Source organism: Paramisgurnus dabryanus, chromosome 2 (genome assembly GCF_030506205.2).
Source record: "Paramisgurnus dabryanus chromosome 2, PD_genome_1.1, whole genome shotgun sequence".
NCBI lineage: Eukaryota > Metazoa > Chordata > Actinopteri > Cypriniformes > Cobitidae > Paramisgurnus > Paramisgurnus dabryanus.
In genome coordinates, this window is record NC_133338.1 from 3416849 (window position 1) to 3443412 (window position 26564).

The following is a 26564-nucleotide window of genomic DNA, read 5'->3' on the forward strand; positions in this document are numbered from 1 at the left end:
GCGTGTGTAACGAATGCACAAACACATTCAATGGCCGCAACTGATAGTAACACATAGTACTAAAGTGTTTTACTCACACAAACACGCATGTCTTTTATCATAAACCCTTTCAAAGCGTGTGCAGCATGAATTCGCGTCCCTAGGAAGAGAAAACACCGGCCACCACAGTGACACATAGTACTAAAGTGTTTTACTCCCACAAACACGCGTGTCTTTTATCATAAACCCTTTCAAAAAGTGTGCAGCATGAATTCGCGTCCCTCGGAAGAGAAAACACTGGCCACCACAGTGACACATAGCACTAAAGCGTTTTACTCACATAAGCTGCGCCACCATTACGTCCGGATCCAATATTGATATAGGAGCATTGCTTTTTAATCGCAGTCTCTCTTCAAATCCAGCGTTCTTCTGAACATTCAAACATGTAGCAACTGTATTCAATAGGAATGATGTCTCTCGACGAAAAACAATGGCCCGAATACGGTACGGTTAACGTTTAGCCATCCTTGCTGTAACTTGTTATGAAAACTAACTCAACTACACGTAATATGTGGGCGCTGTCTCAAGTTGAAGAGCTCATGAATATTAATGACCTCGATCAGTTCCACGTCACACTGATCAGCTTTTCAAACTGACCTGATTTCTCCGCTTCTTTCTTTTCAGTGGCTAGAGCTGACAGAGGAGGTGGAGAGATGGAAGGAGGAAGGAGATAGGGACTCAGTGTCCTGTAGGAAGCAGAGGAATCACGGAGCATACCCCTTGACGGGGTGCAGGTAGTTGCTCTCAGCCTTCCATCCGCTCATTGTGTGTTTCATTTCTGCCTCCAGGTGAAGAGGAGGGCGCCACGTGTCAACGAAAAACAAGGCAGAGGACCAAGGGATCCCCAGGAGGAAATACATACCGACCAGCGGATGAAGGAGCTCCGTCCCCCCTTTTCCCCTTCCCTTGGGTGTCCTTACCCCTGGCACTTGGCCCTCTCCTCCCCTGCAAAGAAATAGAAACCAGAAGAAGACAATTTTAAATTCCCCTTTCCCCTTCCCAACAATATTTTAATTAATTTAAATAAAGATTGTCTTAATTTTACTCATCTGTTCTCGTGTGCTTGGTCATTTGGGGTACTTTTGGGGACCTCCTAGAGGTGGAACTTAGGTCCACTCCGACCAGTGACACATGCACTCTCTTTTGTTGCCTCATATCTTTCTTCCAGTTTGCCCTTCGGGATCTCTCGTTGTGTTTTTTTTCTTGGTTTCTTAAACCTCATTGGTTCTGGTTTCAAATAGGATTTTCTGGTGGGGCTTCAATGCCTCATCATCTCAACCATATGTAAAAGTTAATTATGTAGACAATCATCATCACAAAACAATCATTATCACAAGACCAGACCCTATCTAAAGATCATTATGTAGACAATGATCCTTTCTTTACAGGCTTAGGCTACACAGCTAATATATGCAAAGGAAACCTCAAATACATAATGGTAAAATATTTGTACATATAAATGGTTATATTCACATAGATTTTACTTGATTCCTTTATATTTTGATGAATTAAATCTTCTTCACTCTGCCCTACAGCTCGTTGACTGGCTCCACGTGGGTTGCTCTATGCCATTGAGCCTTTCTCTTGATACTGCGTTTTCTCTTGCTAGTTACCATTTAGTGTTTTAATAAACTGTTTCACTGCACCCTGCTTTTGAGTCGAGTCATTCATGACAGATTTATATTCACTTGTCTGTTAAATTAAAGGTGCAGTATGTCATTTTTAGAAGGATCTCTTGAAAGAAATGCAATATAGTCTGCATAAATATATTATCAGTGATGTATAAAGACCTTACATAATTAACTGTTTTTATCTACATACACCGGTGGGTTCCCTTACATGGATGTCGCCATTTCACACTGTCATGTTTCTACAGTAGCAGTGGCGTGTTTACCCACCACGCAAACCACGCAATTGCGTAGGGCCTCGCGGGCTTGGGGGCCCCCTACTGGCCACAAGGTGTGCGAAAGTATGTTACGTTTATTCAGACCCAAATAGGCTAGGATAAAGCACGCGCAAGCAAGAGATGTGCAAGTATGCACGCAGAATAATATATGCGCGCATCCTCGCGAGGGCACATATAGTATGGGAAGCCGAACTCATCAAAAGAAGGACGAAACTGCGCCAATCGAGTGATCTGCGCGAACCAATTATATGCGCGGCTATGGCGTTTAATCAGACCAAAAAGTCGCGCGCACAAAAACCACGCGCGAGCGAGAGATACGAGCGCGCAGAACAATATTCGCGCTGGACAAGCGCCCTCGCGAGCGCGCAGATGAGCGAACTCTATGGGACAGCGCACCTCTGCTCTGCACAGCGCGCACAAAAAGCAGCCACACAAGTGCTGGAATGAGCGCTCGCTCGACTCTCTCTGTGCTCTCGTAACTGCACAACATTCACTCGATGGTCAAGTTTACTTTAAAGACTTTGGGCTTCACACTTGTGATTGGTGGTTTGGTTTGATCGGTGACACGCATCTTTTGTTCCACACTCATACAGGTATAAACATGATAAATACACCACGCAGGGGTTTAAATCATGTCTAAAATACATAAATCATATTCTGTATCTCATCATTGTCATTAAAATCTCATCTTTAGTGTATTTCTAGTCTCTATGCTTGTTGTATCTCACAGTAAGTTTGTTTTTACAATATGAACATGAGAGTTATGTGATTCCCATCCATAAATTCAAGCAATAACCAACTTACAATATTGTTTGCTGGTGTTTGTTTGTTAGATCAGTCTGAATCATAATCTAATGCTTCCTCTTTTTCCTCATTTAGTTTTTTTAGTAAGATGTCAGACACTGAAGTTGCAGTATTAATTACATTGTTTTAAATACATCCTATAAGACATTTGCAAGCAAAAGATATATCTGAGAGGGGAGCGAAACATTTTTTTTAAACCAAGAATTTTTATCATACCAAACTGTAACAATTTAGTGTTATTTTAAGCAGTGTAAAATAAAATAAACCTGGTTTATATATATCTCACTTAATTCTATATACTGAATATTATTGTGCAATTCAATTGAAAAACCTTGGGCAATGCTGGGCCATGGGGGGCCTTGGTTCTTGGACTTTGCATAGGGCCCCCAAAATGGTAAACACGCCACTGTACAGTTGCCCTAGAAATTCACAATCTCACCACTAGATGCCATTAAAAGTGTAATACTGGATTATAATTAATCAACTTTAAGTTTATTCATGAAGAGACACTGTAAAACAATTAAACCTTGGGGGGGTTGTTAACCCAAATTTGACCCATAGATGAAAGAGGTCTTCAGATATGTGATGGCCATTGATGCAGCCACACATTAGAGCGTTACCTGTATGAGGAGTGGGGACTTGTCGCTGCTTAGTGCTGTGTGGAATGCCTGTGGAAGTCCGTGTCTATAGAGGACCGGCTGGCAACAACAACCGTCTTTTAAGTTCCTGGAGTATTCCATGTTTGAAATTAGCTGGGGGGGAATGTATGATGGTTTGTTTTGTTTGATATAATTTGTATATTGGCTAATGGTCTAATTTGATAACATACTTTGAATTGTGTTATTTAACATATTTGATTGGTTTACATTTTTTGTAAAAATTGATTTATTTAAATCTATTTAAATTGTGTTTTGTGTTATCCCCTGTGTGTGTGTAATGGACTAGTCCGGTGTGTATATAAGTTCCCTCATGTGTCATTTGAGTGGGTTTTTTTGTTCAGGTTAGAACTCTTGTGTTAAGTTTGTTTGCTTAGTTTATGTTAGCACAGATTTGAATTTCGTTATTCAAATTTAATTTGCTATTTTTTATGGGTTTGACCTTAAAATAAACCTTCTTTGTTTGGAAAACCTGTGTTCTTTTTGCCTCTGGCTGCTTGGTCCCTTACAAGATATACAACTCTTTGTTGTCTTAATCTATTCATCACAAAGGTTTTTGAACTGTTAGCCTTTAGGCTCACATCACTGAGTATCTGCTAAAATGTATAATGTAATGTATACATATTATGTGGTTCTAAGATTGTGTTTTACATACATATTCATGTGTAATATTATTTTAAAGGTAATGGTGCGAAGAGTAAAAAGGTCTCATTTCTATAAATTTAAGATAAGATGGATCAAGATTTTAGAACTTAGGATAGAAGATGCATTTCTTTTAGGTGGGGTTTTGCCAGAGTACTTCTGGCTAGTTTGACCAGGTGTTCTTAAGTATCACTTGCCACGTGGTCAAACTGGACTTATACACGCTGTGTATAAAAGGTGGCCTGGCTAGATGTTCTGGGAGCCATTCTGTACCCAGAAGCTCCCACACTCTGTGTGTATTCAAACCTTATGGAAGCATTCTGTAGTCAGATCTTCCCGCACTGCTGTGTGTCTTGAATTGCCAGGTATGATTTTATTTTATATGTAATGTTTATTTTTCTATGCTGATCTTTTAGTAAATGTTGTGATATATTTGTAATTGATTTATTTATGCTGATCTTTTAGTAAATGTTTTGATATTTGAATAACCAAATGATTGATTTAAGTGTAGCCTACCTGGCAAAATAAATTGTTAATCTTTATTCATTCCAAAACTTGTCAAATCTTTACTATATTTTCAGGGTTTAAGTTAAATGTATTGAAGGGGGCATAGATTAGGAGAATTGCCTCTATTGAAAATATTACTGGAGTAATTGCCTCCCCGTTTTAAGGTTAGATGGAGAAACCTCAACCTAAAACATAGATGGATCCTCTTATTTTCAATGTGTTTGGAGAAACCTCTAACTTTAACTTAAGTTAGAAGGAGAATGCCTCTATGCCCAGCTGTATGGAACTGCCTTAGCACCTTCAGAATTACACCTTATTCCCTATTTGAATATAATTCATTCTAAATAAATATAATAATAATTTTATAAATTATGATCAGCATCAGAATAGTATTGGTAACTAAGAAATTGGAGTCAGATTATAATTTAACCGCAGAAGTCAAAGAAACAAATTAAATAAATGGAATTATTCTTCTAGAAGCGCTACGGAGGGAAAGAACACGTGATACCTTCACCACGCCATTGGACTTCGACGTTGGGCCAATTGGGTGGCGTCTTACAAAAGTCTACACAGTTGACCTTCAATACAGAATATTAAACAATGATCAAATGAATGCACTGATAAATATGACAATAAAAAGATGTTTTGATAAGATTTATTGTTGTTTTAGTAAATCCATCTGTTAACCCTATTTTTTGCAAATTATAGATGTGTAATAATGTGCATTATGAATGAATAAATGAAACTCATTAGAACCCCAACACTGAACACACAAACCTCATTCATGACGATCAACAAACATCATTCATTATCGTATAACTAACAGAGACAACAAAAACAGCATAAAGAATCCCACAAAAACTAAAACAGTCATACTTTTTAAAATAATATTAATAGAAAAAATGCTGAAAATGTATCATTTATAAACATCATATTTTTGTACCAGTAATGTTTAGTACCAGTATATACCACAGAGATATTAATATGCACTCAAATTATTGAGAGGGTAAAGCCACAGTGACAGCGTTTGTACTGTTTTGAGTGTTCAAGTTTTCTGTTCTTAAGTTTACACATTATCATAAGAAAAAGAGGAAATGCGTATTTTCTTATTCTTAGTTTTCAGCTTTTTAAAACCTTTCATTTGGTATTTTATATTATGGATGTTAATTCATTTGTTGTAATGAACAGGTGAGATGATCAGAGGAGCTGAATTTTTACCTTTATCATCAAAACATGGACCGAAGAAAGGAAAGAGTTTCTCAGTGAAAGTTTGAGCAGTGAAAGAGTAGATATGAGACCTGGACTCTACATCATAAAAACAAACCAAACCCTCCTCATAATCCACAAACACCCCGACCTTCTGTGGTTTCACTTTCAGACACAGAGAGACAGGGCAATTAGCACAGGCCCAATATTCATTCTCATTCCTCAGAACCACAGTCCAGAATCCATCCTGAGGAGACAGTGCGATCGCTCCCTTTCTGTTAATAGATTCTCTGGCCACTCCTAAAATCCATTTAGTTTTGTCCTTCACCTGAACCTCAAAATAAAATCTCCCTGAAGTGAATCCCTCTTTTCCCAGGACACAGACAAACCTATCAAATCTCTCTGGATTATCTGGGAGTTTATGTTCGATGTCTCCATCTCTCACTTGTTTTCTATCTTCAGACAGGATGAGATCTGGATGAGCTGTATCAGGATCCAGAGTCACATCCACTGAGAGAGAGATGAGAGAATATGAATGACAATATAAAGATGTTGATGTGTTTATAAAAGTAGAGATGAGTTTGTGTATGTAAAGTATTATTGTTAGTGAATGTGAGAGAAGAGTGTAGATCAAACATTGTACCTGCATACTGCTGCATCTTCATCAACACTGTCAACACAAATCACAATAAAACATCACCAAGAGTTTACAGAAGAAACTTAAAAACACTGACAGATAACAAGAATCAGTTACTATATCTCTATAGCAGATTATTTCTTTATATTTGCAGTTACTGGCAGTTACATGTCGACTTTTTTAAGTTTTGAGTACAATCTCTAACAGTGGATGTGCATGCAAATTAATTTTTTCTGCAATTGTCATTTTTCTAAAACTTCATAAACATTAAACAGAGGGAGGAAATATCAGAGAAAAACAATTAATGAGGAAAATGTTTTTTTTTTTTTTGTATTCTTGCAAGACTCATATTTACTAAATCTAACTCATATTTAACATCACTACTCTTTCTTTTAAAATAATAAAGTTTTTTTTACATTTCAAACATTTTTATGGATTTTCATAAACATGGGTTTGGGAAAAGAGAAAAACTATAAATATTCCAACTAAAAATATTTTAAAAAGTAAAAAATAAATGAGAAAAGTTCCAAAGCATTGGCCATATAACAAAAGTATAAAAAATATGAAAATTCAACCCCTAAAAAATTAAACGGAATGCAATTAAAGCATATTTATTTAATTATGCAAATGTACTTACTTTGATGGCACATTTTTCTAAAAAAAAAAACAATTATCTTCCAGTTTTGATGACTAATATTCACTTACCAGTTTGTGTGAGTTTCTCATTGAGAGTCTCCTGTAGTTGAGTCAGAGCTCTCCTCAGAGTCTCCACACTCACATGAGTCTTCATACTGATCTCAGACCAGTTATTCATGTCTGGAGGTATGTGCAGGGATGATGAGTCAATCTACAGCAGGAGAGAGAGAGAGAAGAGAAATACATCAGTATGAGAGAGAGAGAGAGAGAGAGAGAGAGGGAGAATTTTTTTATTAGACTTTTATTACACAAAATACTCCTATTCACAATGGACTCTTACAACAGTTAAAAATTGGCAAAACAATTATAAAGTAGGCATAAACATCAATTCACCCTCAATAACAGAGCCTCATTACATCACCAAATACATTCAAATGTGACAACATCATCAATAGACTTATAGTAAAGAAAATCAACCATAACTCTTAATTTACCCAAGTTAAAAAACAAGGCTATGTTCTGTATTATATTTTTTCTTTTTTTCTTTTTCCTACTTGTATAAATGTCCAGTTTAGCTTGGCCTAGAACAAAATTCAGAAGTTGACAAGCAAGTCTTTGTTTCATATTTAATTTCCAAAATAAACGCTTCCAGAGAAAAATTATCATTACAACTCCTAAAAACATTACTTACAACTAGAAATAAAGGTTGCAATCTAAAACAATTCATAAAAGCATGAAAGAGTTTCTCTATAAGAGCAGAAAGGATATGTAGAATCAACCTCATGAAATAAAAGCATTAACTGTGATAGCACCATGAAGTATTCTCCACTGCAAATCAACTGTTCCCTTGATCAACGGTGGTTTATACAAGGACCTCCACTCAGGTTTTATGCAAAACACAAGACCTGTACAAAGATTTATCGGTACTTAAAAAAAGTTTTTACACATAGATGCAACATTTTTAATGAAAGGAGAGGTAATCCCTTCAACATTTATAGACAAAAGCAAACCAGGAAAAAAGTCTTTGGGATTAGGAACTCAGGAACTAACGCAATAGTCTGTTAACAAGTCCATTTTAGTTTATTTAAGTGCAGCTTGCCATTTCATGAGCAACTAGTTGACCAGACGAATAAACCTGATTCCCAAATGTTGAGCTAATGCTGCTTCATTCTTAAAATCTGGCCCTATGTCCATTAGCTGACTCAGAGAAACAATGTTTTGTTTAATCAGCAATTTACTAAGTCCAGGAAAAAAGAATTGCCTGTTAAGTCTAACCGGGAGCCATAGATTAAGGGCTCCTCCAGTAGCCAATGAAGGGAATGTGAGTTTTCTGGTCATTGAACAACATAGACTCCAAACTTTCAAAATGTTCTTGGTAACATGGAGGGGATCCATCAAAAAAGTGCTTTGTCGAGCCCCAACCCTGTGAACTGTGTAAAATCAGTCAAGAAACTTGCCTGATGTTATCATACTTAAAATTCTAGTCAGAATTTGAGTCTGATACCGCTCCATTGGGCTGTGATTATGGGACGTGTTTCAACTGAACCAGGACATAAAATGCCTCTGCACTCAATTGGATAGACCTACAACCAATCAGAGCAAAGAAGTGTGTGATATATGTTGAAATTGCTTCTGTCCTTTTGCAGCCTGAACTTGTAGTTAATACAATGAGACTAACATTATGATCTGTCTGAGTTAGCGAAAGTACACGACATTGTGAGTTATTTACTAAGTCATACAGTCAGACTCTCTCTAACCATTTGTAAGTTAGATGAACTTCATCCACGGGCTTCCGAAAAGGAGCTGGCAACGACCGTTAGTTATATCCACATTGTCGTGCACGCTGAGTTGCTTTGCATCAGCTGATAAATTAAACTTTTGCCGAATCCCGTTGGAGGGACGTCAAAAGCATCTTTAAGATCAACAAATGCTTTGAACGCGTTTTTCTGTTCCTCTTTTAAAATCAATGCACTGTCCATATCTTCTAGAACAGACTCGATGGCAAAATCTACACATCTCAATTCAACAGTGGCAGGCCGGCAGCCATCTTTGTTGTAAACGGATTCAACACAAGTGCTCTTTGGTGACGTGGTTAATAACCATCTGTCCATCATCTTGCGCGACACCAGAACGAACTTCCCAACCTGAACTGTTGTGGACAGGGCAAAGTTCGGCTGGCACCCAGGCTATCAAAAAACAGCACGCCAGCAAAAATTTGATGGTCTTTGCACAAACTGCAGATGGAAGGTTGCAATTCTGATTTGAAGGTGTATTGGTCCCTGACCACCTTCCTCCTTGGGCAAAAACAATAAATTTTGTGAGACCCAATGGAATCTATCCCCAAAATAATCCACCAGAATAGTCTGGATTTTTGAAAGCTGCTAGAAAAGAGGATCTACACAAGCAAACTGTTAGAAAGGCTGCGTTCTGTGCGCATGCGCACTTTTCCATTAGTGGTCGTCAGGGAGATTTATTCAGCAGCAGATGCGAGCGGGACTGTATGTGTGCAAAGTGTGCGTGAATACGCAAAAGTAAGTTATCTGTCTTTTCAGTAGATAATCAATGTTAGTTCAGGAGTTTGTAAAGTATTCATTCAATGTTATTCTGTATCTGAAATATAAGTATTTGTTGTTAACATTATATAAGTATAATGTGCCAATTATGTTCAGTATTACTTGTCATTATTGCATATCTCTGGTAAGCATCGTTTGATTTGTATGTATATATGTGTGATTATCACATTAATAATGTAAATGCTTGCCATTTGATCTTTATCTAAGCAATATATCTGGTTTATATTCAGTTCGTTTAATTTACCTCATAAATAAGTTTCGGTTTCAGTGTTTTGCCGTTTCTGACCAACAGGTGGTAGTATTGAGTAATAGTTATAATGCCTGTAAGTTCATTTCTGTAAATTATTCTCATTTAGAGGTTTTAATAGAGAGATTTACAACTGTTGTGAAGTAAGGTCTGTGCTATAATATTTAAGAAACATTTGTTAATATATATCTTTATTTCTTTCCTTTGTAGACCAAACATAAACACACATTAAACTCCTATACACGCTTGTGACCTGTAACTCTGTGCACTGCTGTGTTGTGAAATACTAAAGAATGACAAATTAAACCCTATTGCATGAAACTAATGGAATTCAGTGTGTTCTAACCGACACCCCATAAAGGAAAGCTAATTTAAAACTTCACCTTACATAGAGAAGAACCTTTTTCAGTCCTGCTATCGAACAAATGGTCCTTCGAGCCGGATATGGCATTTCTTATGGACAAAGAATTCATTAGTAGCAACATGCCACTAGAAGATAAGTCTGCTCAGATAGTAAGACCCAAACGTCAAGTCAATCTTCCTACCTACCTTCAAGACTTTGATCTCACGACTGGGCGTCGTAGAACAGTAAACCAGCCAGTATTTCCTCACACAACACAGCATGCACAAGGGTTTGGAGAGGCTGCGAACAATGTCTCTTCACATTCGACCAGAGGATCAAGTCCTATAAGTCAAGCTCCATGGGAGACAGTGGATGACTGGTCTGTCCATTCTGAAGGAGAACTTCCTGTCCCAGATGTGGGTGACACTGAACAGCATCATCCTAGTCCTACTTATGCTTCAGTACGACCATACCCTCCTCAGTTTTCTCCTTATCACAGACCATGGGAAGAACAGCAGTCTACTCCGCTGCCACAGACCTTCCATGCTAATCAGCATAGGCTATCCCTGCATCGTGAAGCTGTACCTTACCATCCAGAGTCTACATTGTATTCTACAGTGCCTCGTCCAACGTATGGGCAACAGCACCAGATGAGCAGCATAACAGCACCCGCTGTGAAGCCATACCACCCCCCCTTTACTTCTACGGGTGGCCTTTCTTTCAGTCATAATCAGCAGTCTGCTTATCTAAGTCCGCCCAATCCAGCAGATGAAAGAACAGTAGATCATCGAAGTGACTCTGGAATGATAGACCTAATTGGAAAGATGATTGGTGAACTTAACGTAATGAAAGATCATATCTTGGCTGATACATCTCATAAATCATATGTTCATTCTGCTCAATCTGGTGGGCATACTTACCAGCATCCATCTCTCCTGCGGCAGTCTGGACACATCAGTCTCACTTTTCATCCAGTAGGATTTCAAACTACGCCTGGTCCTTACACCGCCACTCCTGATCCATACTGGCATTCAAGAACATCCTTAAAACCCACAATTGAGACTTTTGATCATCCTAAACAGGCATATCATCAGTCAAAACATCCTACTTGGCCACAGTCACCTCAGAAACCTTGCTGCACTACCAATGTAATTCCTGCCGGACAAGAGACCACATACCGAGGTCCAACACCAACCATACCTAACTTCTGTACTAAAGACCCTAGCGAGTTTACTCGGTTGAAGATAGCGCTTGAGAACCTTTTACCACCAGATGCCACTGAGCTGTTCCGGTACCAAATCCTGTTAGATCATCTAAAACTAGATGAAGCACGTCTGGTGGCAGATTCCTACCTCAATTCTCCATTTCCGTACTCTGATACCATGGCTGCTCTGAATGAAAGGTTTGGCCAGCCGCACAAATTGGCTCTCAAGAAAATCGCCAAAGTGATGGACTCCCCAGATATCCGACGTGGAGATACTGAGGCCTTTGATAAGTTCGCTCTGCAAATAAGGGCTCTTGTTGGTATGTTGGAGACTCTTGGAGATGAAGGCGAAGCAGAACTTCGATGTGGGTCACATGTCGAGAGACTGTTGAGTAAGTTACCTGCAGAAATGAGATCAGGATTTCGTAGACAGATGTACCACCGCCCTGGGTCTGTGTATAACCTCCGTGAATTCTCTGAATGGCTCCAGTATGAGGCCTGGTGTCAAAGCAGCGAGTCGCAGAGCAGTTATAAGAGCCAAAGAACAGAACAGAGATCAGAACGCAGGCGAGAATCCAAACCTACTGCCCGTTCAGCCACCATACTTCATGGAGCAGATGACACTGTCACTCCAGCACCGGCCCAAGTCAAACAAGTTAAAGTGGAGAAGCTCAAAGCCCCAACTAAAGCCTTCTGCCCTTTCTGTGATAAAGATGATCATTATCTCAGTCAGTGTGCTACCTTTAAGTCTTTTGACAAACAGCAAATGATTGACTGGATCCGAACGAACCATCACTGCTGGCGTTGTGGACGTGGACACCAGGCAGCTCAGTGTACCCTCAAGAAGCCTTGTAGCATATGTAATGGGAAACACTTGCAAATCTTGCATGAAGTCAACACAAAGAGTACAGGTGAGGGTTCCTGTCTGGTTAGCTCAACCGCTGAGACCTTGTACTTGGATAGACCCACTGACAACAGACGTGTTCTCCTAAAGGTCATAAATGTTCTACTGCGCTATGGAGGCAAGACACTTAACACTTACGCTGTCATGAATGATGGGTCCGAGCTCACTATTCTCCTTCCTGATGCTGCCCGTGAGCTGGACATGGCTAGGCTGAAAGCATAGCACTGCGGACCATCCGACAAGAGGTGAAAACCATCAGTGGTACTTCAGTTAACTTCCACATATCACCTGCCACTCAACCACAGAAGACCTTCAAGATTAATGCAGCATTTACTGCAAAAACCCTTGGTCTGGCTGATCACTCATATCCTGTGAGTTTGCTGGAGAAATATAAGTACCTTAAAGACATCCCTCTGCAGACCTTTGACAGAGTAAGTCCTTTACTTCTCATCGGAGCTGATAATACTCACCTTATCACACCGATCGCACCTGTCCGAATTGGTACGCCTGATGGTCCAGCAGCTATAAAGACGAAGCTTGGATGGACACTCCAGGGACCTGCCAAGATCCTGGAGAACCAATTACAGCCACAACAGTGCCTTTTCCTGTCTCTGACCCCTGCCGAACTCCAACTCAGAAGAGATGTTGAAAGATTATGGCAGCTTGATGTTTTACCTTTCCGCTGTGAAAAGCAGGTAACAAGGTCCAGAGAGGACCAAGAAGCCATAAATCTTCTAGAGACCAAGACAACACGTGTGGAGCTGAATGGAATCCTACGTTATGCAACACCGTTATTGCCCATAAAGGATTCACCCTTCTTTTGTGCCCCCAAAGAGGCTGTGCTGCCAAGTCTCCGGAGTATGGAACGCCGACTAGCTCAAAATCCAGTGAAAGCAGCTGTGTACAATGCTGAGGTTGAGAAGTTAGTACAGAATGGCGCAGTTACAAAACTCACACCTGCTGAAAACAGAAGGACGGGGGAGACCTGGTATATCCCACACCATCTGGTAAACCACAATGACAAGGATCGTATTGTGTTCAATTGCTCTTTCCGATACAAGGGACTGAACCTTAATGATTCTTTGATGCCTGGTCCAACCTTAAGCCCCTCACTCCTGGGTGTTTTACTGCGTTTCAGGGAGCACTGTGTAGCCATTAGTGGCGATATACGTGGAATGTTCCACCAAGTCCTACTCCTACCTGAGGATAAGCCCCTCCTGCGTTTTCTGTGGCGTGACATGAGACGAGACAACCCACCTGACGTTTATGAATGGCAAGTACTGCCATTTGGAACTACGTGCAGTCCCTGCTGTGCATCCTTTGCCCTCCAAAGACATGTTTCATCGCAAAGCACACCAGATGAAGATGTGAGGCATTCTGTTGACCACTGTTTCTATGTGGATAACTGTCTGCAGAGCTTTCCATCTGCTCAAGAAGCACGGCAGTTACTGGACAAACTTCGGGAGCTGTTAGCATCTGGAGGATTTGACATCCGTCAGTGGGCCAGCAATATGCAAGAGGTTATCAGTCATTTGCCAACAGAAGCCAGATCATCCAAGCTAGAGCTGTGGCTCCCACATGACAAATCTGACCCACATGAATCCACCTTGGGACTGAATTGGAAATGTGAGTTAGACCAGCTATGTTACAAGCACAGACCTGTCACTTACAATGCTTTGACGATGCGGAACATATATCGTGTGTTAGCAAGTCAATATGACCCCCTTGGTGCCATTCTTCCTTTCACAACACGGGCTAAGGTCATTGTTCAACAGCTTTGGGCTAAGAATAGGAACTGGGACGATTCACAACTTCCTGAGCAGCTTCAGAAGGCATGGAAAGTGTGGGAAGCTGAGCTTCAATACCTGCCTCATGTAACACTACCGAGAAGCTATACGCCAGCCAGCATGGATAACCCTGAAGTCAATCGGGAAATCCATATCTTCACTGATGCTTCTGAGAAAGCTTACGGAGCAGTAGCGTATCTTCGCTCAGAGGATTCATGTGGAAGTATTCATCTTTCCTTCCTTCTGACCCGATCACGTGTAGCTCCACGTAAGCAGTGTTCAATTCCCAGGCTTGAGTTGTGTGCCGCTCTTATAGGAGCTCAGCTGGCTAAGCTGACTGAAAATGAACTCACCTTGAAGATTCAGAAGGTCACTTTCTGGACAGATTCAACAACTGTCCTCCATTGGTTACATTCCGAATCCTGCCGCTTCAAGGTGTTTGTGGGCACTAGGGTGGCAGAGATTCAAGAACTAACTGACCTTAAAGCATGGCATTACGTTGACTCTGCCAGGAACCCTGCGAATGATCTTACCCGTGGTAAGAGCCTGAAAGAACTTACTGAGCCTAATCGGTGGACCCATGGACCTGAATTCCTCCTCCAACCTCAGAGTAATTGGCCATCACCACCAATTACCCACAGTCCAGTACCTGAGGATACCACAGAATTAAAGCACAGTGTATTTTGTGGCATTAATAACTCAGTACCAACAACAGCAGATGGTAGTAAGTTTAGCAGCTGGAAGGACTTAGTCAAAACAGTTGCAGAAGAGCTGCACGGGGCGGCAAATCCAAATGGTTCTCCTTCAGCGAATACTTACCAAACAGCAGAGCTGACTGCAATTAGAAGGGCCCAAATGGACAGCTTTCCAGAGGACTATCAGCTATTAAAAGCCGGTAAGCCTGTTCCTACCAACAGCCGTCTAATTTGCCTCTCCCCAGAGTTTGATCTAGACAACGTTCTAATACGAGTAGGGGGACGTTTGAGACGCATAGAAGGCATTGATCAAAGCACAGTACACCCTATTGTGTTGGATTCCCATCACCCCTACACTCAGCTACTCATCAAAGACTATTATACTCGTCTTTGTCATCCGGGACCGGAACGAGTCTTTGCTGAACTTCGCCGGAAGGTGTGGATCTTAAAGGGCAGAGAAGCTGTAAGGAAACACCAAAGAACCTGCCATGAATGCTGCAGATGGAGGTCAAAGCCTGCCTCCCAGAAAATGGCTGATCTCCCTCCACCAAGGCTCCGTTTGTTCAAGCCTGCCTTCCATTCAACTGGAATGGACTGTTTTGGACCTTTCTCGGTCAAGGTAGGACGTCGGACAGAAAAACGATGGGGGCTTCTATTTAACTGTATGACCACTCGGGCTGTGCACCTCGAGATTCTAACATCAATGGACACTGATGCCTTTCTCATGGCATGGAGACGTTTCATTGGACGTCGTGGGAAACCAGCAGAATTGTACTCAGACCAAGGCACCAACTTCCGAGGGGGTAACACAGAGCTTAAAGAAGCCTTCAGTCAGCTCAGTGATGATTTACAGCAGCAGTTGGCACAGCAGCAGATCAGCTTCCATTTTAACCCTCCATCTGCTCCACACTTCGGAGGAGTGTGGGAACGAGAGATTCGTTCGGTTAAAGCTGCACTTTATACAACTCTGGGATCAGAAATGGTGTCTGAAGAAGTACTTCGAACTGTCCTCATTGAAATAGAGGCCATCCTGAACTCCAAACCACTTGGGTATGTTTCAGCAGACATCGCTGATGTAGATCCAGTCACCCCAAACTACCTTCTGATGGGGCGGCCAGATAGTTCCCTTCCCCAAGTCACATATCCAGTGTCTGAGCTCCTGGGAAGACGGAGATGGAGACATTCCCAAGTATTGTCTGATAGGTTCTAGACAGCCTTTATAAAGTACTATTTGCCTGAACTGCAAGCCAGAAGAAAGTGGCATAATTCAGCAACAGACATTCAACCTGGAATGGTGGTTATGGTCGTTGACCCTCAGTTACCTCGTTCATTCTGGCAGATCGGAAAAGTAGTACGGGTCTTTCCCGGAGCTGATGGTCAAGTGCGTACAGCTGAGGTACAGATAAAGGACAGAGTCTATGCAAGACCCATTGCTCGCCTAATTGTTCTGCCAGAGATTCGAGATGAAGAGGATGAAAACCACACTGGAAATTAATGGTAGTACCTATGGTGTCAGCCTTTCAATGGTGAAAATTTGAAACCAAATTTGGGGGCGGCTGTGTTAGAAAGGCTGCGTTCTGTGCGCATGCGCACTTTTCCATTAGTGGTCGTCAGGGAGATTTATTCAGCAGCAGATGCGAGCGGGACTGTATGTGTGCAAAGTGTGCGTGAATACGCAAAAGTAAGTTATCTGTCTTTTCAGTAGATAATCAATGTTAGTTCAGCAGTTTGTAAAGTATTCATTCAATGTTATTCTGTATCTGAAATATAAGTATTTGTTGTTAACATTATATAAGTATAATGTGCCAATTATGTTCAGTATTACTTGTCATTATTGCATATCTCTGGTAAGCATCGTTTGATTTGTATGTTTATATGTGTGATTATCACATTAATAATGTAAATGCTTGCCATTTGATCTTTATCTAAGCAATATATCTGGTTTATATTCAGTTCGTTTAATTTACCTCATAAATAAGTTTCGGTTTCAGTGTTTTGCCGTTTCTGACCAACAGGTGGTAGTATTGAGTAATAGTTATAATGCCTGTAAGTTCATTTCTGTAAATTATTCTCATTTAGAGGTTTTAATAGAGAGATTTACAACTGTTGTGAAGTAAGGTCTGTGCTATAATATTTAAGAAACATTTGTTAATATATATCTTTATTTCTTTCCTTTGTAGACCAAACATAAACACACATTAAACTCCTATACACGCTTGTGACCTGTAACTCTGTGCACTGCTGTGTTGTGAAATACTAAAGAATGACAAATTAAACCCTATTGCATGAAACTAATGGAATTCAGTGTGTTCTAACCGACACCCCATAAAGGAAAGCTAATTTAAAACTTCACCTTACATAGAGAAGAACCTTTTTCAGTCCTGCTATCGAACACAAACGTATGCCATAAGGAAGATGCCACTAAATTATTATTAACAATTAAAATACATCCTCTGTATGACAATTTTGGAGACAAAAATGTCAATTTTTCTAGGTGTCTTTTGACTTTTTCAATTAGACCTTCCCAGTTTTTATGAACTTTGGTCTCATCGCCTAAAAAGACCCCAAAGAGGAGGAACCCCTGTACAAACTCAAAAAAGAGCACATAGACCAGTGTTAATTTCGTTGACGAAGACGATGACGAAAAATATTCGTCAACGAACCTTTTTCACGGACGAAAACTAAATAAAAACTAAATAAAATCATATATGATGACGAAGACTGTAACGAAATATAACTGACACTTTAGTCGACGAATAAAAATAAGACGAAAATGTTAGGGAGGGACGAATGGAGAAGAGATCCAATCAGAGCTACTCATTTTGTGGGACAGTTGGGAAGAAATCCAATCAGAGCGAATCTTTGAGGGTAGGTTGATCTACACAGGCAGCAGTCGGCAGAGTCATTTTGAAAACCCGCGGCAAAGTTTGTTTTCACAACAGGTTGTTTACATTATATTTAGTTGTACAGTCTTACTTCCCAGCTTTGGCTGATTTCAGTTGACTTCGCTCGTTAGCAACACGCTAACGTTTTGCGGTGCACCCGGTCCGAAGACATGTCTCATTAACAACAAGGATGTCAGAGCTAGCTTCTAATCTGGTCACACTTCAAATATGACAAGACGACAGCCTGTAAAGACGACTCATCCAGAAATACATGCGAAGGTAAGCATACACGCTAAGGTTATTTTATCAGATAAACCACAGTGTTTTCGCTAAACTTGGTATAACATAGAAACGAAAGGAATACACATCTGAACTGTGTCATGACTGCTGGGCGATCGATGGCTGTGTGATCTGTGTGTGTGTGTTGTTTACCTGTGGTGCCGGTTCCTCGTGTGTTCACTAACTCCGCCCCCTTGTTTCAGTTGATTGTTCACCGGTGGTGTCTCGTTTACCTTTCCCTTTAAATTGCACGTAGTCCTGTCCTTTGTTGCGCGCTCATTGTTTTATCACAGTCCTGCTGCCCTGCCTTGTCTTGTCAGTCGCTCTCTGTCTTTCCCTTTGTTACCCCAGGTTTGGTTTCGGCATTCGGGGACACGTCTTCACCCGGACCGCTCGCTTGTTGGAGCATTGGATTATACTGACTTTGTTTGTCTCTCGACACAGCTGGTTCGCTTCGTTTCTAGGCGGTATACCAGCTGTCTCCCTCTCTCCGGTTTGCATCATCACCCGTGAGTGGAGTTCACCCATTTTACCTTGTGGATTATATTGACTCTCATTACTGTTGTTTCTCGGAACCACTGGTTCGCTTCGTTTTTAGGCGGTGACCAGTGGTTTCCGGGTGGTCCTTCATCATCTGGATTACACAGTGGATTATCCGTCTGAGAACTTGGACTTCCATCTCCGCCTGTCATCCACCTTCAGGGCGGCGTGTTTCATCCCTCTGTTGCGTGTGGTGGCAGTGCTGGCGTTCTCGACGGAGCGCGTGGGTGGCTCTCTCTTCCTTTGGATCTGTACTGATTTATTGTGTAGCGCCGACTCACTCTCCCCTACTGTGGGAGTGATTCATTCCCACAGTAGTGATTCCATCGGAGTGAGTCAACGGGTGTACGCCGTGTGTGGATCTACCAGTGACTTGCTCTCCTGTTTTCTATATTTTTCTAAATAAACTATTTAACTTGCACTTGACTCTGAGTCCGTTTCCTGACAGATGAGCGCGCCAAATATGGAGTCAGCAAGTTTAGAGAGTCGGGAGGTACAGACCGCCCTTCACCAGCAGGGGGCGGCCATCGACCAACATTCGTCGTTATTGTCTGCTGCTGCCAGAGATTTCAGCATCCTGTCTGAGCAACTGAAAGAGCTCAGCAATCGCTTGGACCAAGTGACTCCTCACCATGAAGCCCCAACCTCATCCGGAGGAGCCGCTTCATTTGAACGGGAGCCACACACGGCTACACCCCCCACCTACAATGGCGATCCCAACACCTGCAGATCCTTTTTACAGCAGTGCTCTCTCGTCTTCGCACTCCAGCCCCGTCGATTTTCTTCATCCACTTCCAAGGTGGCCTATGTCCTGACATTACTCACTGGAAGGGCGAGAGACTGGGGTATGGCCGCCTGGGGGGCTAAAGCTCCTTTTACTTTTTCATTTGAGGCTCTCGAGGAGGAGATGTTAAAACTATTTGACCGCTCACTCAAGGGAGACATGGCAGCGGCTGAGTTGGTGAGATTACGGCAACGTAATGACTCTGTGACTGATTTCGCCATACGATTCAAAACGCTCGCTATTTGCTGCAACTGGAATGACGCGGCATTAAGAGCACAGTTCCTCGAGGGTCTCACACCAGGTATTCAAGACGAGATTGCACTGAGGGAGCCACCCACGTCCCTGGAAGCTGTCATCGATCTGGCTCTGAGGGTCGAGTCTCGCCATCGGCAGAGAGATCTGCGCCGCTCATTTCGCCACCTGATGTCAGAACCAGGGGAGATCGCTTCAGAGACGCCCTCCGAGGAGCCTATGCAGCTGGGCAAGTTCCGAATTTCTGCTGGAGAGAGAAGTCGTCGGCTATCTAATGGCCTCTGTTTGTATTGTGGCAAGCCGGGGCATCTGGCGGCCACCTGTCCGGTAAAAGCTCACGCCCGCCGATGAACCTGGGAGTCTCGGTGGGCGCATCGTCATTTAAATCTCCCGTAAGCAGCACCACACTACCTGTCATGATTAACTCTTTTTCGTCACAGGCGTTGCTGGATTCCGGTGCGGAGGCGTGTCTTTTGGATGCTGGGTTGGCCAAGTCCTGGGGTATTCCATTCATCCCTCTCTCCTCCCCTTTGTCTGCCTGGACATTGAAGGGCCAGCATATGGCTGTGATCACGCACCGCACACCCCCTGTGAGTTTGTTTGTTTCTGGCAATCATCGTGAGGAGATTGAATTCTACATCTTAGAACATTCACAATCGCCAGTCATTTTAGGTCATGACTGGCTATCCAAACATAATCCTCACGTTGATTGGCAGAACAATGTTGTGTTATCATGGAAGTCTTCGTGTTATGTTTCTTGTCTTGGTCCTGCTCCCTCTCTTGTCTCTTGTTCTGTCTCGCAGGTCCCGGCTATCGATCTCTCAGGGGTCCCGGCGGAGTACTCGGATCTGTATCAGGTTTTCAGTAAGTCCCGGGCCACTTCTCTGCCTCCTCATCGGTCGTATGATTGCGAGATTAAACTACTTCCCAACACTTCTCCGCCTAAGGGTCGCATATTTTCCCTAGCTAAACCAGAAAGAGAGGCTATGGATAAGTACATTAATGACGCTCTTAAAGCCGGTCTCATTCGCCGCTCCTCGTCTCCAGCCGGTGCTGGATTTTTCTTTGTAAAAAAGAAAGACGGGTCTCTTCGTCCGTGCATTGATTATCGAGGGCTGAATGACATTACTGTTAAGAATAAGTACCCCTTGCCTTTAATGTCATCAGCGTTCGAGTTATTACAGGGAGCGCGCGTATTTACCAAATTAGATCTGCGCAACGCTTATCATTTGGTACGTATTAGAGAGGGCGATGAGTGGAAGACAGCCTTTAATACACCTTCTGGACACTGGGAATATTCCGTTCTGCCGTTCGGTCTTTGTAACGCTCCAGCTGTCTTCCAGACCATGGTCAATGAAGTGCTGGGTGACATGATTAACAGATTTGTCTTTGTGTATCTCGATGACATTCTCATCTTTTCTCCCTCCATGCAGATACACACTCAGCACGTTCGCATGGTTTTACAACGGCTATTAGAGAATCAGCTATTTGTTAAGGCGGAGAAGTGCGAGTTCCACAAAAAGTCGGTTTCGTTTCTGGGTTTTGTCATTGCCGAGGGAGAAATTCGTCCCGATCCCGCTAAGGTTAAGACGGTTGCCGATTGGCCAGTACCCGACACTCGGAAGGAGCTTCAGCGATTTCTGGGGTTCGCCAATTTTTATCGGCGTTTCATCAGAAATTTTGGTCAGATCGCTAAGCCTCTCACCGCTCTCACTTCACCTAATGTATGTTTCCGTTGGAGTAGAGAGGCTCAGGAGGCCTTTGATGTGTTAAAATCCCGGTTCATCTCTGCACCTGTCCTCTCTATTCCCGATCCGGCTAAACAATTTATAGTGGAAGTGGATGCATCTGATGTCGGGGTAGGCGCCGTCTTATCACAGCGATCGTCTATTGATGGGAAAGTACATCCGTGTGCTTTTTTCTCTCACCGGTTAAACCCAGCAGAACGTAATTACGACATAGGGAATCGGGAGCTGTTGGCGGTTAGACTCGCTTTGGGTGAGTGGCGTCACTGGTTGGAGGGAACCTCGGAGCCCTTTCTGGTCTGGACGGATCATAAGAATCTTGAATATATCCGTTCGGCCAGAAGACTAACATCTAGGCAGGCTCGTTGGGCACTCTTCTTTGATCGTTTCAACTTCACCCTCTCGTACCGGCCTGGCTCGAAAAATACCAAGCCTGATGCTCTCTCCCGTCTGTTCGAAAAGTCCGATTCGGAGAGGACGGAGACCATCCTCCCGGAGGGGAGGGTGGTCGGCGCCCTCGTATGGGGAGTCGAACAGCGGGTGAGAGAGGCCGGCCGGGAGGGGGAAGTTCCGGAGGGGTGTCCAGCGGGTCGCCTATGGGTTCCTGAGCGGTTACGTTCCGATGTCATCCGGTGGGGTCACGAATCCAAATTTGTCGGCCATCCAGGTATTCGGAGAACGCTGGCTGCCGTCCGTCAGCGTTTTTGGTGGCCTTCTATGTCCACTGACGTCAGACAGTTTGTATTAGCCTGTTCGGTTTGTGCTCGTAATAAAGTATCTAATTTACCACCCGCTGGTCTGCTTAAATCTTTGCCCGTGCCCTCCCGCCCCTGGTCTCATATAGCTCTTGATTTTGTCACCGGCTTACCGGCATCTAATGGTAACACTGTTGTTCTAACTGTGGTGGATCGTTTTTCGAAGGCGGTTCATTTCATTCCCCTGCCCAAGCTACCTTCTGCAAAAGAGATGGCTCAGGTTTTGATTAATCACGTTTTTCGGTTACATGGTATTCCGACTGACGTAGTGTCAGATAGGGGTCCTCAGTTCATCTCTCGTTTTTGGCAGGAGTTTTGTAGACAAATTGGCGCCACGGCCAGCTTGTCGTCTGGTTATCACCCGCAGACCAATGGGCAATGCGAACGGGCTAATCAGGATCTCGGTAGAACGCTCCGCTGTCTGTCGTCACAATATCCGAATTCCTGGTGCGATCAGCTCCCGTGGGTTGAATATTCTCATAATTCTCTTCCCGTTACGTCTACCAATTTGTCCCCGTTTGAACTTTCCATCGGTTATCAACCTCCCCTGTTTCCATCACAGGAGCCCGAGGCAGCGGTTCCGTCTGCGTTAGCTTTCGTACGCAGGTGCAGACGCACCTGGAGGAGAGCTAAGACACTGTTATTATCTAATTCCAGACGAACCAAAGCTGCAGCTGATCGTCATCGGCGACCTCCACCCCGTTACGTTTGTGGTCAAAAGGTATGGCTTTCTACCAAGGATCTGTCTCTCCGTGAGCCTTCTCGTAAGCTGGCTCCGAGATTCATTGGGCCATACAGTATTTCTAAGGTCATTAATCCGGTGACGATTAAGCTTAAGTTACCCCTTTCTCTTGGTCGGGTTCACCCTGTTTTTCATGTATCCAAGGTTAAACCTGTGATGTTTGCTCGCTATAACCCCCCTGTCTCTGCCCCTAATCCCCCCGCCCCTCGTCTAGTGGATGGTGCCCCTGTCTACACTGTTAAGAGGTTACTAGACTCCCGCCGCAGGGGCAGAGGATTTCAGTATTTAGTGGATTGGGAAGGATACGGTCCTGATGAGAGGAGCTGGGTTCCGGGTCGGGATTTGCTGGATCCTGGGCTGATCGAGGACCTCCGTCGGCGACAGGGTGAGTTCCCCGGTCCGTCTGGTGCCGGTCGTGGAGGGGGGGCTACTGTCATGACTGCTGGGCGATCGATGGCTGTGTGATCTGTGTGTGTGTGTTGTTTACCTGTGGTGCCGGTTCCTCGTGTGTTCACTAACTCCGCCCCCTTGTTTCAGTTGATTGTTCACCGGTGGTGTCTCGTTTACCTTTCCCTTTAAATTGCACGTAGTCCTGTCCTTTGTTGCGCGCTCATTGTTTTATCACAGTCCTGCTGCCCTGCCTTGTCTTGTCAGTCGCTCTCTGTCTTTCCCTTTGTTACCCCAGGTTTGGTTTCGGCATTCGGGGACACGTCTTCACCCGGACCGCTCGCTTGTTGGAGCATTGGATTATACTGACTTTGTTTGTCTCTCGACACAGCTGGTTCGCTTCGTTTCTAGGCGGTATACCAGCTGTCTCCCTCTCTCCGGTTTGCATCATCACCCGTGAGTGGAGTTCACCCATTTTACCTTGTGGATTATATTGACTCTCATTACTGTTGTTTCTCGGAACCACTGGTTCGCTTCGTTTTTAGGCGGTGACCAGTGGTTTCCGGGTGGTCCTTCATCATCTGGATTACACAGTGGATTATCCGTCTGAGAACTTGGACTTCCATCTCCGCCTGTCATCCACCTTCAGGGCGGCGTGTTTCATCCCTCTGTTGCGTGTGGTGGCAGTGCTGGCGTTCTCGACGGAGCGCGTGGGTGGCTCTCTCTTCCTTTGGATCTGTACTGATTTATTGTGTAGCGCCGACTCACTCTCCCCTACTGTGGGAGTGATTCATTCCCACAGTAGTGATTCCATCGGAGTGAGTCAACGGGTGTACGCCGTGTGTGGATCTACCAGTGACTTGCTCTCCTGTTTTCTATATTTTTCTAAATAAACTATTTAACTTGCACTTGACTCTGAGTCCGTTTCCTGACAAACTGAATTGATTGTATTGGGTTGTCTAAATTAATACTGAGTATAAATATTCAGTGTCCTCAAATTGAATGAAATGTGTAACGTTACTATTATAGTATATGTTGTGGTTTTACATGACTGGACAAAGTGCGTGCGTAAGTGCGTGCGTCTGTGTGTGCATGTCATTTAGGGACAATGCATATCTTTTTCAGGGACCATGTATATATTTAGGTAGAGCGGGCCTTATGCTTATTTTATGTGATATTTTTATTTGGTGAAAAAGCCACGGTCAGTTTTTTTGACATCAAGAATAAAATAAAATACGTGTTTTTTATAACAACCATTAAATCTGTGTCTGTATTGCATATTCAAACCTTAATACCATTCCATAACAGACTAAAAAACTTAAGACTAGACTAAAACTCTTATGATATTTCGTCGACTAAAACTAGACTAAAACTAAAAGATTTCAGATGACTAAAATAAGACTAAAACTAAATGGTGTGTTATTCAAAAGACTAAGACTAAGACTAAATCAGAATTTGCTGCTAAAATTAACACTGACATAGACCACTAGATCTTGAGAATGCTCGGAACATCACTATAGAGAACTTTTTTTATAATTCTGATCTAAAACCAAAAGCTTCCAAACCCCCAATAAATAAACACGCTCAACACGACCAAAAGCCTTCTCTTGATACAATAATATCAGACCACAAACTAAATTTAGCATCTTAGAGACATCAAGAATATCCATAATCAGGGAAACATTATCAAAGATTGACCTACCAGAGACACAGTATGTCTATTCAAGATATATAACCTGGTCTATAACCTCTGCCAATCGGCAGCATTTCTCTACACCAACCGCGGACGCATCTTCCACTTTATGACTCCCGGTCAATGAACTCACAAATTGTGAGCGTATGGCCGTCATGCTCCCAATAAAAACAGGTAGGATGCGGCCCAAAACAACTACCAACGTAAACTAAAAAAACAACAACCGATAAACAACCAACAAAGAAAAAGTCAGAAAAAAAGATTCACTTACAGAGATCCAAACACACTCACACCACTCAGTCCACAACAATCACACCGGCAGAGAGAGATAGAGAGAGAGAGAGAGAGAGAGAGAGAGACCTGAATGAGATGAAGATGATCTTCACTGTGTGTGATCTTCTCCAGCTCACTGTCTCTCAACTTCAGCTCAGTGATCTCCTGCTCCAGATCTTTAATGAGATCTTCATCCTGTTTCTCTTCTGCTTTCTGTTCCTCCTCCATCATCTCCAGCAGCTCAGTCTGACATCTCTCAATGGATCTGATCAGATCACTGAAGACCTCAACACTCGCTGCTTTCTCCTGCTCTCTGCTTCTCTGAGAAATCAGTTTTTCATTACAATTCATCACCTTTATTTATAAGACAAATCAAAACATTATCATCCATCAAATATTTCACATCTTCAACTCACTTTTCTGAGTTCTGCTGAGTGTTTGATGTCTTGAATCTTCTCGATTCTCTTCTGGATCATCTGCTGAATGTCTGTCTGTGTCTTCATCAGTTGAGTCTATAGACAGACACATTTGATCATCTTCTGATAAAAGATCATGTTGTTTAAATATGTATAACAGATGAATAAAGCATGTATTAATGTTGTTATGAACTCGTACCTTCTTCTCTTTACTCTCCTCCTCTAGAGGAACAGTGTTGTGATTCTTGTGATCTCCATCAGTACAAAACACACAAACACATGTCTGATCATCTCTACAGAAGAGCTCCAGAGGTCTCTCATGTTTCTCACATATATAGTCCTTTATATTCTCCACAGGATCCAGCAGTTTGTGTTTCTTTAAATGAATTTTCTCATGAAGGTCCAGATGAGTTTTACAGTAAGATGTCTGACACGTTAGGCAGGACTTCAGGGCTTTCAGTTTTCTTTCATCACAGATATCACAGAGGACTTCAGATCTTCTCAAACTGAACTTTTCTTTAAAGATCAGCGTGACCTCTCTAAGTGCTGTGTTGATGTTGAGCTCTGGTCTTTTACTGAATGTTTCTTTACAGTATGGACAGCTGTAGATCTGACTGTTGTCCCAGCACTGTTTCAGACAGATCCTGCAGAAGTTGTGTCCACATGGAGTGCTGACTGGATCACTTAACACATCCAGACAAATACAACACTGAAGCTCTTCAGACAGAGAAACACTGGAGGATGACAAAACTGAAAAACACAGAGATAAATCATCACATTCATCAACGACACATTATTTATGTCATAAATCAATGATAAGATTTATATAATAAAAAATGTGCTTTGGGTCGTTTGCTTACTCTGTCTTCTGGTCCGTCTTAGTTTTGGTGATGTTGGTGAAGATTCTGCCATTGTTTGTCTTCTCTTTAAAGCTTTTCAGAAAACAATCACAACACAAATCACATTTTACAGCATTGAAGTTTTCCATTCTGTTTTAAGTCCACACACTGTACTTCCTGGTTCACTT

At 42.6% G+C, this 26564-nt stretch overlaps 1 protein-coding gene across 1 annotated transcript; it reads right to left on the bottom strand.

Moving 5' to 3' along the window:
- Positions 1-5717: 5717 nt before the first annotated feature.
- On the bottom strand, positions 5718-26330 carry LOC135783396 (E3 ubiquitin-protein ligase TRIM39-like; the record flags this gene model as incomplete). Its single annotated transcript, XM_065294073.2, has 6 exons — positions 5718-6270; positions 6404-6430; positions 7103-7244; positions 25209-25442; positions 25538-25633; positions 25737-26330. Coding segments are annotated over 6 exons (1641 nt in total), but the record flags the coding sequence as incomplete, so codon positions are not given.
- Between the last annotated feature and the right edge of the window lie 234 nt (positions 26331-26564).